This window comes from Trachemys scripta, chromosome 14, assembly GCF_013100865.1.
Source record: "Trachemys scripta elegans isolate TJP31775 chromosome 14, CAS_Tse_1.0, whole genome shotgun sequence".
NCBI lineage: Eukaryota > Metazoa > Chordata > Testudines > Emydidae > Trachemys > Trachemys scripta.
In genome coordinates, this window is record NC_048311.1 from 9,239,062 (window position 1) to 9,254,872 (window position 15,811).

At 41.4% G+C, this 15,811-nt stretch overlaps 1 protein-coding gene across 1 annotated transcript in view; it reads right to left on the bottom strand.

Annotated features, from left to right (window-relative positions):
- The window catches only part of MYH1 (myosin heavy chain 1), a 34,573-nt gene extending 19,815 nt beyond the window's left edge, over positions 1-14,758 (bottom strand). The window contains exons 1-19 of the mRNA XM_034789899.1: positions 14,733-14,758; positions 14,459-14,506; positions 13,013-13,252; positions 12,788-12,931; positions 12,539-12,695; positions 11,116-11,143; positions 10,904-11,012; positions 10,708-10,800; positions 8,064-8,127; positions 7,870-7,968; positions 7,177-7,280; positions 6,957-7,095; positions 6,467-6,585; positions 6,221-6,370; positions 5,160-5,330; positions 2,473-2,779; positions 2,292-2,362; positions 232-319; positions 19-136 (exon numbers count right to left, since the gene is read on the bottom strand). Coding sequence (XP_034645790.1) covers positions 19-136; positions 232-319; positions 2,292-2,362; positions 2,473-2,779; positions 5,160-5,330; positions 6,221-6,370; positions 6,467-6,585; positions 6,957-7,095; positions 7,177-7,280; positions 7,870-7,968; positions 8,064-8,127; positions 10,708-10,800; positions 10,904-11,012; positions 11,116-11,143; positions 12,539-12,695; positions 12,788-12,931; positions 13,013-13,216 — 2,165 coding nt within the window. The 5' untranslated portion in view covers positions 13,217-13,252; positions 14,459-14,506; positions 14,733-14,758. The remainder of the gene's footprint in view (positions 1-18; positions 137-231; positions 320-2,291; positions 2,363-2,472; positions 2,780-5,159; positions 5,331-6,220; positions 6,371-6,466; positions 6,586-6,956; positions 7,096-7,176; positions 7,281-7,869; positions 7,969-8,063; positions 8,128-10,707; positions 10,801-10,903; positions 11,013-11,115; positions 11,144-12,538; positions 12,696-12,787; positions 12,932-13,012; positions 13,253-14,458; positions 14,507-14,732) is intronic.
- Positions 14,759-15,811: the final 1,053 nt, after the last annotated feature.

Below are 15,811 nucleotides of genomic sequence, written 5' to 3' on the forward strand. Positions count from 1 at the left end.
ATAGTGGAGCTCTCTGACCTCTGTTTAAAGTCTGCGTAAATGACTCTGCTGGGGAATCCTTTCCTGCAAATTCGGATCCCTTCCAGCACGCCGTTACACCTTAGCTGGTGCAGTACGAGCTCATGTTCCATGGAACCTTAACAAATCACAGCATGAATTAGTACCTCCTTGTGCAGCCCAGAGGGAATGGCAGAAACCTCACTAATATTTCTGCACACTGGCACTTCTTACCAGGTGTCTTGGTTTCATTGGGAATAATGCATCGCACAAAGTGAGGATGAGTGCTTCTCAAATTGCTCATCAGCTTGTTTAAATTCTCCTGTGAGACCATAAGCAAAGGTTTAGGTTAACCAATGTTACACTGCATATGCACTGATAGAAGCAGTAAACTCATTATAATGGGATCATTCACATTACTCCTGGGGGGAGGGGGATTCTGTGCCAAATAATTAAAAATTCTGCAAAATTCTGCCCATTTTATTTGTCAAGATAATGCAATATAATCATACCAGTTTTAATTATTTTAGTAAGTTATTTAAACTATAGTACAGAAAAAAGTCACAGTAACTATTCAGCATTTCCTAAACACATGAAAATTAACTTGGTAACAAATACCCTGCATTCCAGTAATAATCCTGGATTTTCATTTAAATTACATTACAGAACACCAAACAGCAAAAAAAGTGCCAGCCCCACCCCCTGATGGTGATCAATGTCTCTCCCAGAGGCATGCATGCCCAGCCCTCCTCCCCCCACTGAGATTTGCATCTCTGAGGCTGCTCCAGGCATGCTGGAACAGATGTGCTGCCAGAGAAGAGGCGCATGTCCCCCCGCAGAGTTCTTTTGCATTTTTCTTCATGGTGGGGCCACAGAAATATGTGGACCATACGAATTCTGCGCCCCCACAGCGGTGCAGAATTCTGTCAGGAGTAGCACATAACCAATGTAGACAGACTAGCTTGCAAAACGTCCCAGCCGGAATCATTCTAACCTACATTCTCTTCTTCCTTTGGCTCTTAAATATGGTCATTAAAGTGAGGTATAAAACTGTAGAAATAGTGCTACCTAGAATTGTGGAATGTAATGTTCCCAACTCACAATTTTATCATGAGTCTCACTACATTTGGTGTTTTTCTTATGCCCCAGTTCCTGGAATCAGTTGATTTGGGGGAAATGTCAGTTTTTAACTGAAAAATAGAAGTAAGTTTCTGAACCTCAGGATTGAGGATAAAAGCTGGAAAAAGTGTCCTAAGTGTGCACTAAAGGCTCAGAGAGCAGAGGGCAAGAAAAAAAGCCAGCACTGATTATTTCTTGAAATCATATTTCACTCTCATGAGTTTTGGGGGCCCAACTCATGGTTCTCAAATGCCACTGGTTGGCAATACTGAAAATGTTCACCAAGACAGGACAGGAAACCAGTGTCAGAAAGGGCATCATATCCTGGGAGCCCTGGAGATCCTTTGTTTTTTTTTATGGGATGTATGTGAACGGGGGGAAAAGAGTATGAGAATGGAAAGGAGCAGAGCAGTGGGGGAAGTGAGACATTTCTAAGTTTTCAGGTGGTTTAAATGTAAGCAGTCTGAACCTGGATGCTCCTGGAGCCCATGCATGTATCCAAGTATTTGCACAATGTAGTCCACTGGCCAGCAGATGGGCTAGTGTCACATGATGGTGGCCTGTGAGTGGTACTTAAGAGGGAGCCAGTTTGTACAGAGGAGTGTGACCCAGAATCAGGAGAAGGACCTGGCAGGAGATATCTGCATGGAGAAGGAATAGAAGCCTTGGCTGGTAAAAGCTTTAGGAAAGGCCAGACAGCTGAGGCTGGCATTGGGAAGGAATTGTAAAGTCTGTGGGAAAGATTTGTGGTGAGTTGAGTTTAAATGATGTGTTTTACGCCACTCCTCAAGAAGGAGATGAATTTGAACGACATAAGTCTACATGCATTCTTCAGGGAGCAGAGTCAGGGAAACTGAGGCAGCAGACACCTAACCAGATGGGAGAAGTGAACCCCATTACAGGGCCACATACAGCTCTGAATCCAGAGCTGGTGCAAGGAGGGCCTTTCTTAGAAACTACTTTTGTTTAACATCATTGTTTATTATATCATCCTAGGGAAGGGAAAAAAGGACAGACTCTGCACTCAATGAAATGGAGATACAGCAGGTTAACTTCGCATAAGAATCAAGGGGCTTTTACCACAGCTGAGCCAGCTGGAAAATAACCTTTTCAGATTTAAAGTGAGATTTCTCATTATCTTGACAGAGAACACGATAATGAACACTGTACTGTACCCTGAAAAGAGCAGAAACGGTCTGAAAAGAAGAACCCTTCTTCTTGCTCCCCTTCTTGGAGCCACCGCCATCTGCACAATAAAAGAGAATGAAAACATGTTTTAGATTTTTTATGTTCCCTTTTGTGATTCTAGAAGAAGTATCTCTGTGTATATTGTATATTGTGGATGAACACAAATACCTGCATCTCCACCATAGGCGGCAAAGAGAAAAGCCAGTGTTTTCATTGACGATTTCTGGTACAACCCAATGACAGTTTCATTCAGAGGATCTTTGTTCTTCTCGAGCCAGCCAGTGATGTTGTAGTCCACAATGCCAGCATAGTGCACCAGGGCGAAGTGTGCCTCAGGCTTTCCTTTGACAGGCTTGGGCTTCTGGAAGTTGTTGGACTTGCCAAGATGCTGGTCATAGAGCTTGTTCTTGAAAGAAGCGTCAGTTGCCTTGGGGAACATGCACTCCTCTTCCAGGATGGAGAAAATACCCATTGGCTGAAATAAACAGCACCAAATAAGTAGAAAGAGGGAGAAATTGATTACAAACTGCCGTCCTGGACAAAGTGGCCATCTCTTGGTCAGAAGACTGACAGAGTCCAGAGGTTGAGAAACAGGTCAGAAAAGGATGTACTCCAAGTACATCTCCTGACAAAATGGGAGATTAAACAAGCTGAATTTCATCTATTTCAGCTTTGAATGTAACATAATCGCTCATGGAAATTTTACTTTTTTGTAACAAACATTTTGACAGGTGCAACAATATTGTCATGTTTACATAAAAGTCCTTACCCAAATGAGCTCACACAACATGAAGATATCTTGCTAAAAAAGCCTGTTGTTCTCCAGAACTGTATACTTTCAGCACATGTTCTTAATTCTTAGTGCCCTACATTCAAAATCACCGCCTCCTCATTGTTGCACTCAGAAGATGTATACATTAGAGAGAGAGAACATATTTGCCCAGAACTGTATTTTTCCATTTTCTATATTCACCATGAACAAAATTTCTTAGCTAAAAATGTTGAAGACAATGTCAAAGTGATCAGAATATTATATTTCTGCCTTCCTCACCAAATCTACCAGGAAATGATTAACTGGATATGACACTGATTAACTGGATATGACAGGGCCTGTAGAGCACAAATGTAGAACATTCTTTTAATGAAGTTATCATACTGATATAATCTTCATGTTACTTGGGCAATAATATCAAGAAACCAAAATATACTACTTTTTCAGATTTCTCCATGGTTTGCTTTGAAGAATTAATTCTTTCAGTACTAAAGAGTACAGAAGCATGCTTTAAATTGGAAATTGTGTCCAGGTTTCTGAAAAGGGTCCTGTTATAAGGTAATTTAGGTCATCTTTCCATTTTGGAGAAGGACAAACATACTACCTATCTTAAAAGGGGGACCAAAGAGGACCTGGGGAATTGCTGAACTATCAGTCTAACTTCAATACCTGGAGAAATACTAGAACAAATTATTAAACAATCAGTTTGTAAGCACCTAGAAGATAGAAGGGTAATGAGTAATAGCCAATATGGATTTGTCAAAAAACATCATGCCAAACCAACCTCATTTCCCTCTTTGACAGGGTTGTGGCCTAGTGGATAGCAAGGAAGCTGTATACAGGCTATATCTTGATTTTAGTAAGGTTTTGACATTATCCCACATGACATTCTAATAACCAAACTAGGGAAATGTAGTCTAGATGAAATGACTATAAGGTGGATGCAAAACTGGTTGAACAACCATTCTCAAAGAATAGTTATCAATTGTTCCTTGTCAAACTGGGAGGATGTATCTAGTGGGCTCCCACAGGTGTCAGTCCTGGGTCTGATACTACTCAATATTTGCCTTAATAACTTGTATAATTGAGTGTATAGTACGCTTATAAAATTTGTGGATGACACCAAGCTGGGAAGGGTTGCTAGCACCTTGGAGGATAGGATTAGAACAAAAAATGACTTTGACAAAATGGAGAACTGGTCTGGAATCAACAAAATGAAATTCAATAGACAGGTGCAAAATACTACATTTAGGAATTAAAAATCAAATGCACAATTAAAAATGGGGAAATAACTGGCTAGGCAGTAGTACTGCTGAAAGAATCTGGAGGTTATAGTGGAACACAAATTGAATATAAGTCAACAATATAATGCAGTTGCAAAAAAGGCTAATATTCTGGGATGTCATATATAAGACACAGGAATATGGTAGGTAAAACATGAGAAGTAATTGTCTATTGTCTATGCCATCTATTCAGCATGGTGAGGCTTTAGCTGGAGGCCCACTTCTGGGCACCACACTTTCAGAAAGATGTGGACAAATTGGAGAGAGTCCAGAGGAAAGCAACAATAATGATGAAGGGTTTAGAAAATCTCACGTTTAGCCTTGAGAAAAGAAGATGAAGAGAAAACCTGAAAACAATCTTCAAATATGTTACAGGCTGTTACAAAGAGGACGCTGATCAATATTTCTCCATGTCCACTGAAGATAAGACAAGAAGTAATGGGCTTAGTTTGTAGCAAGGGAGATTTAGGTTAGATATTAGGAAAAACTTTCTAACTCTAAAGGTAGTTAAGCTCTGGAATAGGCTTCCAGGGGGGGCTGTGTAATTCCCATCATTGGTCCTGCCTCAGTGCAGGGAACTGTACTAGATGACATCTTGAGGTCCCTTCCAGCCCTACATTTCTATGATTCTATGACTAATGTTTTTATCCCAAAATATATTAAATTGTGGGACAAGGTATTTTTAATAACTAAGGCTGAATATATGGACCTGAGCAGGGAAGAGTCCCTCTAAAATGTAATACGACCCCCAGCAACTAAAGAATTCTCGAATGAATCAGGCACTTGAATTGAAAAGATACCTTCTCAATGAGCTCAATGCAGGCAGCCAGGTCCATCCCAAAGTCAATGAATGTCCATTCAATTCCTTCCTTCTTGTACTCCTCCTGCTCCAGCACGAACATGTGATGGTTGAAAAATTGTTGAAGTTTCTCATTGGTGAAGTTGATGCACAGCTGCTCCAGGCTGTTGTACTACACAAAGGGAAAGACAAATGTATGTGTATTAAAGATTTTAAAGATGTAACAGCAACTGTGAAGCTGTGGTGGCACTTCTAATCCTAAAGTGGGCTTCCCAGTGTAAATGTAATGGGTTGTATTGACAAGGCATCACCAGTTCAGGCCCTGTTTGCAATTCCCTCAATGGGATTTGTGCATGAATATGGGAGAGCAAAAAGACCTTGAATTCATTGTTCCCAGGAGAGCTCCTTTGAAGTCAATAGTAAGGTAAAATCTATTATTTACTATACTATTATATCTCCTGGGACATGTCAACATTTTCAGTGCCTGCCCACACCAGAATTTCTATGCTTTCAGATCAAGGCCATGCTTGTTTCCAGGCTCTGGCCCAGGTAAGCTCCCTGCTGCACAAGCATTTCCTCACTCTCGCTGCAGGCTGTTTGTGGGGTCTGGCGCCCGGTACTAACCCATCTGACCAGGCATTTATGCACTATTGACTTGGCCCACCCAGGAATTCCCAGACCCTGGCCCAGACCTGTATGTGCCTCAGCTTGCCTTTGTGTTCATTGCCCCATGCTTGCTCAGATGCTTCTGAGCATTCACCTCATTACACAATAGTATATTTGATAAGCTCAACCTGTTGAAAAGTTGAAAGCGCATAATACTGCAGTTGCTATTTATTTCTACATACAAAACCTAATTCCATCTTTTTAAAAGTGAAGCCCTTTGAGTGTCATGCTCTGCAGAAGCTGAGACAGGGCACTTCTCCAGAAAAGGCAGGCTTTTCCAGAAAATTTGAAATGATTTGAAAAGTTCTAAGATCTTCAGAAAAACATATTTCTCTGAATTTTCACAACCCCTCAGTGTCCCTTCCAGGAACCTGCTGTCAAATCCCTGCTCCTTACATCAAAGATCTCAAAGCCAGCAATGTCCAGGACACCAATGAAGTACTGTCTGGGCTGCTTGGTATCCAGCTGCTGGTTGATACGAATGACCATCCACAGAAACATCTTCTCATAGACCGCCTTTGCCAGAGCACCCACCGAATTGTGCACCTAAGCAGTGGGAGAGGGACTGGAGTTACCATACAAAGCAGAGGAAGAAACCCCAGTGTGTTAATTCAAACCAGATTCTAGATCACCAATTGTTACCTGCTGCACGGTTTGACCTTTGGTCACATATTCATTCCCAACCTTGACTCGGGGGCAACACAAGGCTTTGAGTAGGTCAGCTGAGTTCAGATTCATCAGGTAGGCTGCTTTGTCAGCCACTAAAAGGACACAGTCAGAGGAATCAATTATTGGACAGCAAATAGAATGTGGTGTATGTGAGATTTCTCTCAAAAGCAAATGTAATGTTAAATGTTCTATTCATGCAATTCTATTAATGTAATCTTATAGTAGAGATTGTGCAGGCATAAAAGACATGAAATTCAAAATTAGGCTTTTCTTTTTAAAGTCAGTAGGAGTTAAGCACCCAGTTCCTTTGAAAATGTACCCCTAAGCACCTAAAAATAAAGGATGATTGTAAAGGAGACTCCTCAAACAGAACTGAAAGCTAAAGCTTGACATTTTGACATAATTCACCTTCTACGGATTGATTTATTGCTTGCGTTATTGAGAGTGTAATTTCTGCTAATACCTTCTGTGCCATCTGGCTCTGCCTGTTCCTCACGCTGCTTCTGCTTGAATTTCATGTTCCCATAGTGCAGTACTGCCCCTGTCAGCTTGTAAATGGCTACTTTTTCCTCAGAACTGAAGCCCAAGATGTCAATGGCGCTCTGTCAACAGAATCAGTAAAGTAAAGATCTTATCTAGTAAAGTTAATACTTCACATAATAATTATCGTGTGTGTTACTCACATCTGTGGCCATGAGTTCTTCCTGGTCATCAATGCTGGCTACAGTGATCTCACCTTGACTCACAAAGGGGAAGTCATATGGGTTGGTGGAAATCAGAAGCATCTCTGAAAACAAGAATAGATCCCAATTTTTACCTGCTGCAGTTTGGTCTTTGGTCACATATTTATTCCAGACCTTGCCTCAAGGTAACACAGGGCTTTAATGGTATGTCTACACTCCATTGCAAATCCAGGTCTGTGGGCCCCATGCCTACAGATTCAGTGTTTCCAAGCTTACACGTGTGCATCATGCTGCATTGTAAACCCAGGTTTACAATTGATGAACTCAGTTCTCAGAACCATGCTGATACATCCATACTGCTTGCAGACTCAAGTCAGACCTTCTGCTTCTGGGGACCCAGGCTTGTGCTGTGTCCACACTGTGAAATGACGGAGCTTGGACCCAAATCACAGCAGGATTTGGGGTTGGACCTACCACCCCACGTGGGTCCTAGGACTCTGACCCTGAGGACTTACTGACCTGAGTCAGAGAGACTTGTGTGTGAACTGTAGAGGAGGGGTTGGGCTCAAACCTGAGTCTGAGCCTGGGTTTACAATGCAGTGCAGATATGCCCATAATTGCCCATGTAACAAAGCTCATCAGTTAGTGTTACTCAGTGACCAGTTCCACCAAAAGAGTTAAAACGTTCCTTACCAATTAGTTCTGGCTTCTTGTTAGACATGATCTGATAAAATATGTGGTAGCTTCTTTCTGCCTTGAGCTGGAAAGTGACTCTAGATTTCTCCAGCAGATCTGGCAAGGCAGGTAAAGTACAATTAGCCACAAGAAAACGCAATGAGAAAGAAAGAGAGACAGAGAATTGTGACCCTTAAAGGGAGATCCCTTACATGTTTCAATGTCAGCAGAAGCCAGTTTCCCTGTGGTACCAAAGTGGATTCTGATGAATTTACCCTTTAAAGGAAAAAAGTCATTTAATTTAAAACCCTCAGAGGCAGACTAGGGATGAAATCCTGGCCCCATTGAAATCAATGGGAGTTTTGCCTTTTACTTCAGAGAGGCCAAGGCTTCACCCTAGATGTATTTTATTAATAGGCTAAAAATTTCACTACATATGTCACTACTAAATATTTAGGTAAAGACCTATGCTAAATTATTAACATCCATAGTGACCAATATAGCCACAATTGTACAGTTCACATAAGTTGAATGCACAGGAGAAAGGAAGGCCTGAAAGCACAAAAGTATCCAGACGCCTAAGTCCCTGTTTTAGGCACTTAAGTCCTGGTTTAATCAGCATTGTGACGCACAAAACTCCTGCTGAACCCTGTCGGTGCCTAAACTCCCTTGACACCTATGTTTTTGCAGTAAAAGTTCCCCGTCATCTATGTTCTTGCCTCTGGGTGTGCGCACTTCTGCCTCCCTCTAGCCATAGGTGCCAATCTCCTGCCTAAGCCCCAGAATGATTGATGTACCAGGGGAAGACAGGCATTCAGCTGCCTAAATCGCATGGGGGGCCTGATCCGGAAGGCATGCTCAGAGGACTCCTCCTGGATCAGGCCCCTCAGATGAGTTAACAAAGAGCAGCCAGGGATGAAGGACTTCCCTCATAATCTTTAGCCCAGTGGTTAGGGTGCTCACCTGGGATGTAGGAGACCCCCCTCTGCCTGAGGGGAGAAGGGTTTTGAACAAGTATCTCCGTTCAGATGAGTATGTTAACCACTGGGCTGTGGACTCTTCTGATGTGGGGCTCTGTCAGTCTCTCCTGTTGTCGCTGTTGCACTCTGGATAAAATTAAAGAGTCACTAGAACAGGAGGACTGGATCCTGGGTCTCCCACCTCCCGGGTGAGTGCGCGAACCACCAGATCTATAGAGTCATTCTCTCATTTCAGTCTCCCCCACACAGAGAGCAGAAGCATGAGAATGATTCCATAGCTGGGTGATTACTGCACTCACGTGAAAGGAGGGGAGACCCAGGGTCCCACTCCAATGACTATTTAATTATTGATCCAGAATGAGACAGCTTCAGCAGGAGAGACTGAAGGAGCCCCACATCAGAATAGCCCCGAGCTAAATGGTTAGGGCTCTCCCCTGAGAGTTGGTAGATACTGTTCAAATCCCTTCTCCTCATCCAATGGCAGTGGGACTTGAACTGGGGGTTGTAGTAGGAAAAGAGCATGAGACATTAGCCTTTGTATCAGAGGCCTGGTATGAAACCTGAGGCCTGGGCTAAAGTAGTGGTCAAAGCTTTGCTAATATCAAGCAAAATCAGGCTGTAAACTAGAGGCAGGCCCTGCTCACATAATCTGTTAAGAACAGGGCTGACACTGCAGAAACACACATTCCTAAGAAGTGCTACGCACAGGCCATGCACACAAACACATTCCAGAAGATGGTACCAGAACGCCTCGATACCAAACACATTCACCAAGATAACAGGAATATGCTGACCCATCCTAAAGTTAACGTCAGGATGACAGCATGATGGATAGAGATGTTTTGATTGAACCAACAGGTACAAGGTGGTGGTTAGCTATGTCAGAGGGCAGTATCTAACCACATCAGAGGAGCAATACATAACTTGTTTGTATTGGTGTATAAAATGGAGTCTCAGAGGGAGTGTCTTCGGCCAGCCTAGGGGGGAATGGAAAGTCCCGCCATTCACTGAGCTGCATCCATTGTCACGGGCATACATGCATTGAGTGTACTTGTAGCAAGTATAGGGCACCAATACTGTGCTTTGTCGACAATAAACCTAGCTGGGTGCCTTCAGACCTTAACAGATCTTGTGGTCATTGGGCGGTTCACTTGAGGTCTGCTGCCCCAGCTCTGTGCACTAACTGCCCCAATAACAACAATGTGGGTGAAACCAGACAATCACTATCTCTCAAATGAACACTCACAGGAAAATGATAAAAGACAAAAACACTCTATCACCTGTGGGTGAACACTTTTCACAGAGTGATCACTCTATGTCTGACCTCTCAGTGCTCCTCCTCAAAGGAAACCAAAGCCTGGGAGCTTAAATTCATCACTCTGCTAGACACTAAAAACCATGGACTGAACAGAAACTCTGAATTTATGGCTTATTACAACAATATGTAACCCACTAACCCCCATTTTTGTCCTATGACTGCAGAGGTGTTAATGGGGCACTCTACCTTGAATGGGCCCTTACAATATGAGTAAACTACTTATACTAAATAATCTGTTCCACCTTGCATTTAGCTGTGATGCTCAGAATACCCTTCCCAGACCTGAAGAAGAGCTCTGTGTGGCTGGAAAGATTCTCTCTCTCACCAACAGAAGTTGGTCAAATAAAAGATATTACCTCATCCACCTTGTCTCTCTACTATAATTTCTGTTATTTATATGTATGTTTAATCTGTCCTTGTTTGAAAACCAGTAAAGACATGATAAAAAATTCTAATTATATGAATATAAATTGTCCCATCACTGCACTTGAGTGAGTGGCAGACACCGTACCCTCATGTTTGCCTAGAACTAAGAGCATTTCTGACAAAAAGACTTACAAAACGAGAGGAATTGTCATTCCTCACAGTCTTGGCATTCCCAAAGGCCTCCAGCAGGGGGTTGGCGCTGATGATTTGATCTTCAAGGGTCCCCTATAAAGTAATAATTATTGTCAAATTAAAGTTGTTTTAAACCAGTATATACGTGGCAGTTTCAGAAAAGAGCATTTAATCCCATCTTTAGTGACCAACTCACGTGCATTTTGCCTGGCTCTTCCTTCTTCTTCTCCCCACTAGCTGCAATTGTTGCAAAGTACTGGATGACACGCTTTGTGTTCACAGTCTTTCCAGCACCAGATTCTCCGCTGTCAAATCAAACAGAGAAGGAAAGAACACACATAACAAAAGAGTTTCTTCTTGCAGTGCACAGCAAAGCCAGCAAAAACCAGGGCAGGGAAATATACATACGTGATGAGGATCGACTGATTCTCCCGATCTGTGAAAGAGACAGAACCAAAAAGACTTTTAAAAGAGTTACTGAGTAACATTGAACTGACTGAAATGTGTTTGAAGTAAATATGAGATTGTCAACATTTTTATCTGAAACTTTTTTCAACAAAAACTAGCCTTTTTTCAAAACGAGAAACTTTCTCTAGTAGCTTCCGATTTCTTGAGATTTTTGTTTTTAATCAGCATTGAAAATGTTTGAGTTTTTAGGCAATCCTTTTTTTTTCCCTTTTATTTTCTTTTTTATCACTGAATGCCAATGGAATGAATTATGCTCAGAATGGGTTGGGGGGAGCGGGTTTCTGGTCACTTTTTCTGTTTTCTTTTTCTTTTTTGTTCATTTTAGCACTAGTCTTACCTTTCTCTTCATTTTACCTATTCTGTAAGTTTCCAGAGTTGAGGAAGTTTCTAAAAGTTACAAAGTGGGAAAAGGAAAAAACAAAATGAAAATGTGAAGATAAAATAAAGCTATGAGCATCATCCATTCTACTGCATCCAGTGGTAAAAGGAAAAAAGAGAAAGGAAGAAAACAAAACCAATATTTTAAAAATCATTTCATTTTGTAATGAAATTACTTCCAAATTTTGATTTTTTTCATTAACTGTTTTTTTTCTCTCTCTCTCTCTCTCTCTCTCTCTCTCTCTCTCTCAAACAATCAATGTATCAATTCCATGATATTTAGGTTTTGAGTTAAATTCACATGGATTGACAGAACCACAGGATACGTGGACTTCAGACCAACTTATACACATTTTTCTTTCATCAGAAATCTGAACAAGTGACTTAAATCTCTGTAGGGCAAATGATTATATAAACAATACTCTTAACTAAAAGACAGCTAAAAGTTTGCAAGTTCATTCGAACCTCTTGGAGCTGAAATTTCATGAGATCATAGTAGTTTCTGAATCCAGCTATGCTGGAAATACCATGAGATCAACATTTTATCAAAGCATTTTGCACTTTTGTTCTAAGCCTGGTTGAAACCTAGGAACAAAGAACAGTTATTTTTTTAGAAAAATTAACCGAACTTTCCAGAATATCAAAAAGGATTTGTGTGAAATTTTGAGTCAGGTTTAGATTCAAGTGCTGGACAAAGTTTTGGGTCAGTTTCAGTGTGGGTTTCAATGAATTCTTATTTCATCTGAACCACTTTACCTATTACTATTCTTAGCACTTTCAGTGTCTTTGGCTATATGCTATGGGTTTGATATTTAGAAAAACGAAGTGCAAAAATATGTGTAATTTGCACTGGTACTGATGATGGCTGTGAAGGAAATAAGGCTCACAGATATTTGCTCACCGGTGAATGCTAAAACTCAGCCACTGTGATTCCTCATATGAAATTTTCATTGTATAATCACTTTTCAGGAGTTGAGCCACTCACCAGTTAACATGAACTGATAGGCGCTGTCGGAGATGGAGAAGATGTGGGGAGGGGCCTCTTGACGCTTTTTGCCCCTGTAGGCAGACACAACTTCTGGGTTGTACACTGGCAGCCACTTGTAGGGGTTGATAGTGACACAGAAGAGACCCGAGTAGGTCTGAAAGAAAGGGAGATAACACGATTGGCTTCCACATGATTTAGTGTAGCTGTTAGTTTGGAAGTCCAGGAAAGACTTTGGCCTGTACTTACATAGATCATCCAGGCTGCATAACGCTCTTTGAGGTTATACAGGACGCCAGGTTCATGGAGATGGGTCATCATCGCCATGTCCTCGATTTTATCATATTTGGGAGGGTTCATGGAGAAGACTTGATCTTCCTTAACAGTCAAAGTCTGGAAGGAAAGAAGAGACCGATTTCTATCAGCTAAGAACAGAGGAGTTCATGCTGTTCCTTACTCCTTGTTTTTACTCACTTCTCCTTTTTCAGTCTTGACTGTGACCTTCCCTCCTTCCCTGCTCTGGATTACGCTTTTCACAAAGGATTCCTTGGGATGCACCACAAAGACCGATGTCTTAGCATCGAAAGGCTTGTTCTGGGCTTCAATTCTCTCCTTCTCCGACTTTCGGAGGAAAGGAGCTGCCTCCCCATAGACGGCCATCTCAGCATCCGACGACATGGCTGCGGTTTATCTAGGGCAGCTCAGCAGTGAGCTCTGATGGGGAGAAAATGTTACACTGATGAATCAATAATATTCTGTATCCATTGGGACATCTCTGACATTTTCTACCCTTAGGGTGGTTTAGTGGGGGTAAATTGTAAGGCATCTGTTGAAAATCAGTGAGCGTATGGCTCCTCATAGGTGTGAGGAATGTGAGGGTAAGGTTCTGAACTACAGTCCTGAAGGTTTGAATCTTGCCTGCCTCACACTAAAAGGCCACCTTGCATTCACTTAGCTGCAGACTGGTTTCCCATTCCATTGAGTTGGTGTACCCCAAGGTAATCAGACGTGATGCTGCCATGTTGCTCCCTTGTGTACTGTTAGCTATGACACTAACATGCCTTAACTACATCAGTCTGATGAGCCATTGGCTTGCGGGAGTTTGACTCCTAATTTAGTTAGGCATTGCAGAGCAGAGCAATTGTTTAACAATCTGGGCCTAAATCTATGGAGAAGACCCTTGCTATTTTGCACTCAGTGATTCAAACAATAAAACAAAGTGAACAAACAATAAAAACCATGAATAACACAACTTTTTTAACAAATTGCCACTGTTCAATTTCAACTATTTATTATAACATTTAGTACAGTTGTAAATGTGCTGGAATATAATTTATAAAAATAACTAAGGCCAAAAATAGGAGTTGGAATTCTAAACCCATTATTAGGCTCTTAAATAAACTATGGATTTATAACAACAGGGAACTGCTGAGTTTTCCGCAGTATTGAAAATGAGACCTTTGTATTACATGTTATAAAATGACTTGTATGTTCAGATGACAAACTTCTTCAATAAAATTTGGTACAGTAAATTCCTGACAAAATGATCATTACAACAATACATATGTCTGAGGAAAAAGAATAAGATTTTGCAATATTCTCTCAGCTGGTGGACTCTAGCCACCTTGGATACAGTCATATCAAAGACTTAAAGTCTAGAACTGATCAAACTGATTGATTAGAAGTGAGGATCTAGGACAGGGCACTGGCCAGCCCAGCATCATCGGTCACTGGCTTCAAGTTCAGCCACTGTAGAGACCCTGACCGCCATAGGCAGCACAGGCCAAGCACAATATGTAATGCATTTGCACAATGGGCATAAATATTAGGGGATACAGCAACTGTCCATTCAGCAATACAGAAATCCCACCCTAGATAGTCTCTTACTATCCCCTTGGAATTAGTAAATCAGAATCTTACCTCTTGTGATAACAGATGGATAGTATGCAGTCTGGATGCTGATCAATACTGTAAAATAGAAATAGAAATTCCCTTCTTATTGCTGCACGAAACGCCAGTGATAAATTATAGATTGAAAATATATAGACACCTTGAAAAGCAGATTTAAAATCACTGCTAACAGAGTCAATCCCTCATGGAAATTAGTGTTAGCGGCTTCAGGAATGTAGCTGGATGTGTGGAATGCAGGGGAAATTTCCCCTTTCCACAAACCCAGGTCCCTCCATATGCTTACCTTGAAGCTTTCTGTGCAAGGACAAGGCAAATTGTTTCCCAGGGGTCCTTTTATAGGGTCTGATCTGCATCTGCAACAGATCTTCAGTCAAAGCATTTTTGGCTAACCTTTCTCTGGCAAAGTATTGTATGGCATACTTAACTAAAGGCATAATTGTCATTTGACATGACTAGATATAATTAGAAATTTTTGATGTCTTACCGGCTATATGAATTAATCTCCTATAAATAATTTGACAAGGGAATCTGGCCTAATGGGTCAGCTAGAGAACTGGATCCAAGACTCCAAAGTTCTATTGCTGGCTTTCCACTGACTCTTGGAATGTCCTAGGGCAGATTACTTAGTATTGCTTTGCATCAATTCTTCTAGCTATAAAAGTGCCATAATAATATTTATCCACATCAAAGGCTGTTGTGAAGTTTATGAAGAATTGCTTTAAGACCCTTCTGGCCTTAACCTTGAAACTATTAATCTAGGTGTTCCTCCTCCTGGCACTGTGATAGGAACCTCCTTTCTTTCCCTTGTCCTTTCCCCCCAAACATTCCCGGTGATCTCTAAAGCAAATAGAGCAAATACTTGAGTTATAGAGCTCAGCCCATAGAAATGTATCATATCCTAAAAGCTCATGTTACTAATGGAGGATGTTACACAGGGACCATATCAGTCAAAATTCTTTCTGCTGCCTCTCCTCCTATCCTTGTATTGTACTTCCAGAGGCAAATTGATTCAAGCCTAAACATGACTCATGCAATTGTACAGACAGTCCTCAAACACATGCTTAATCCACAAACACATAATAACAAAATCTCCTCCTAACACACACAAACACACCCTCTCCCTAAGCCTCCATCTCACATATCTACACTCCCACTGTTAACCCACACAAACAACTCCCTCAGACAAATCACCAAACACCAAACCCACATATACCCAGTCCCCACACCCAACACTCATAAACACCTCATCCATCCCAACATGCACACACACAAACATTACATGAGCATACAACTCCTAGTATTAATACACCCTCAAGCCAACACTTCTGCCTCCCACCACATATACCTTGCAGACTTACTCAC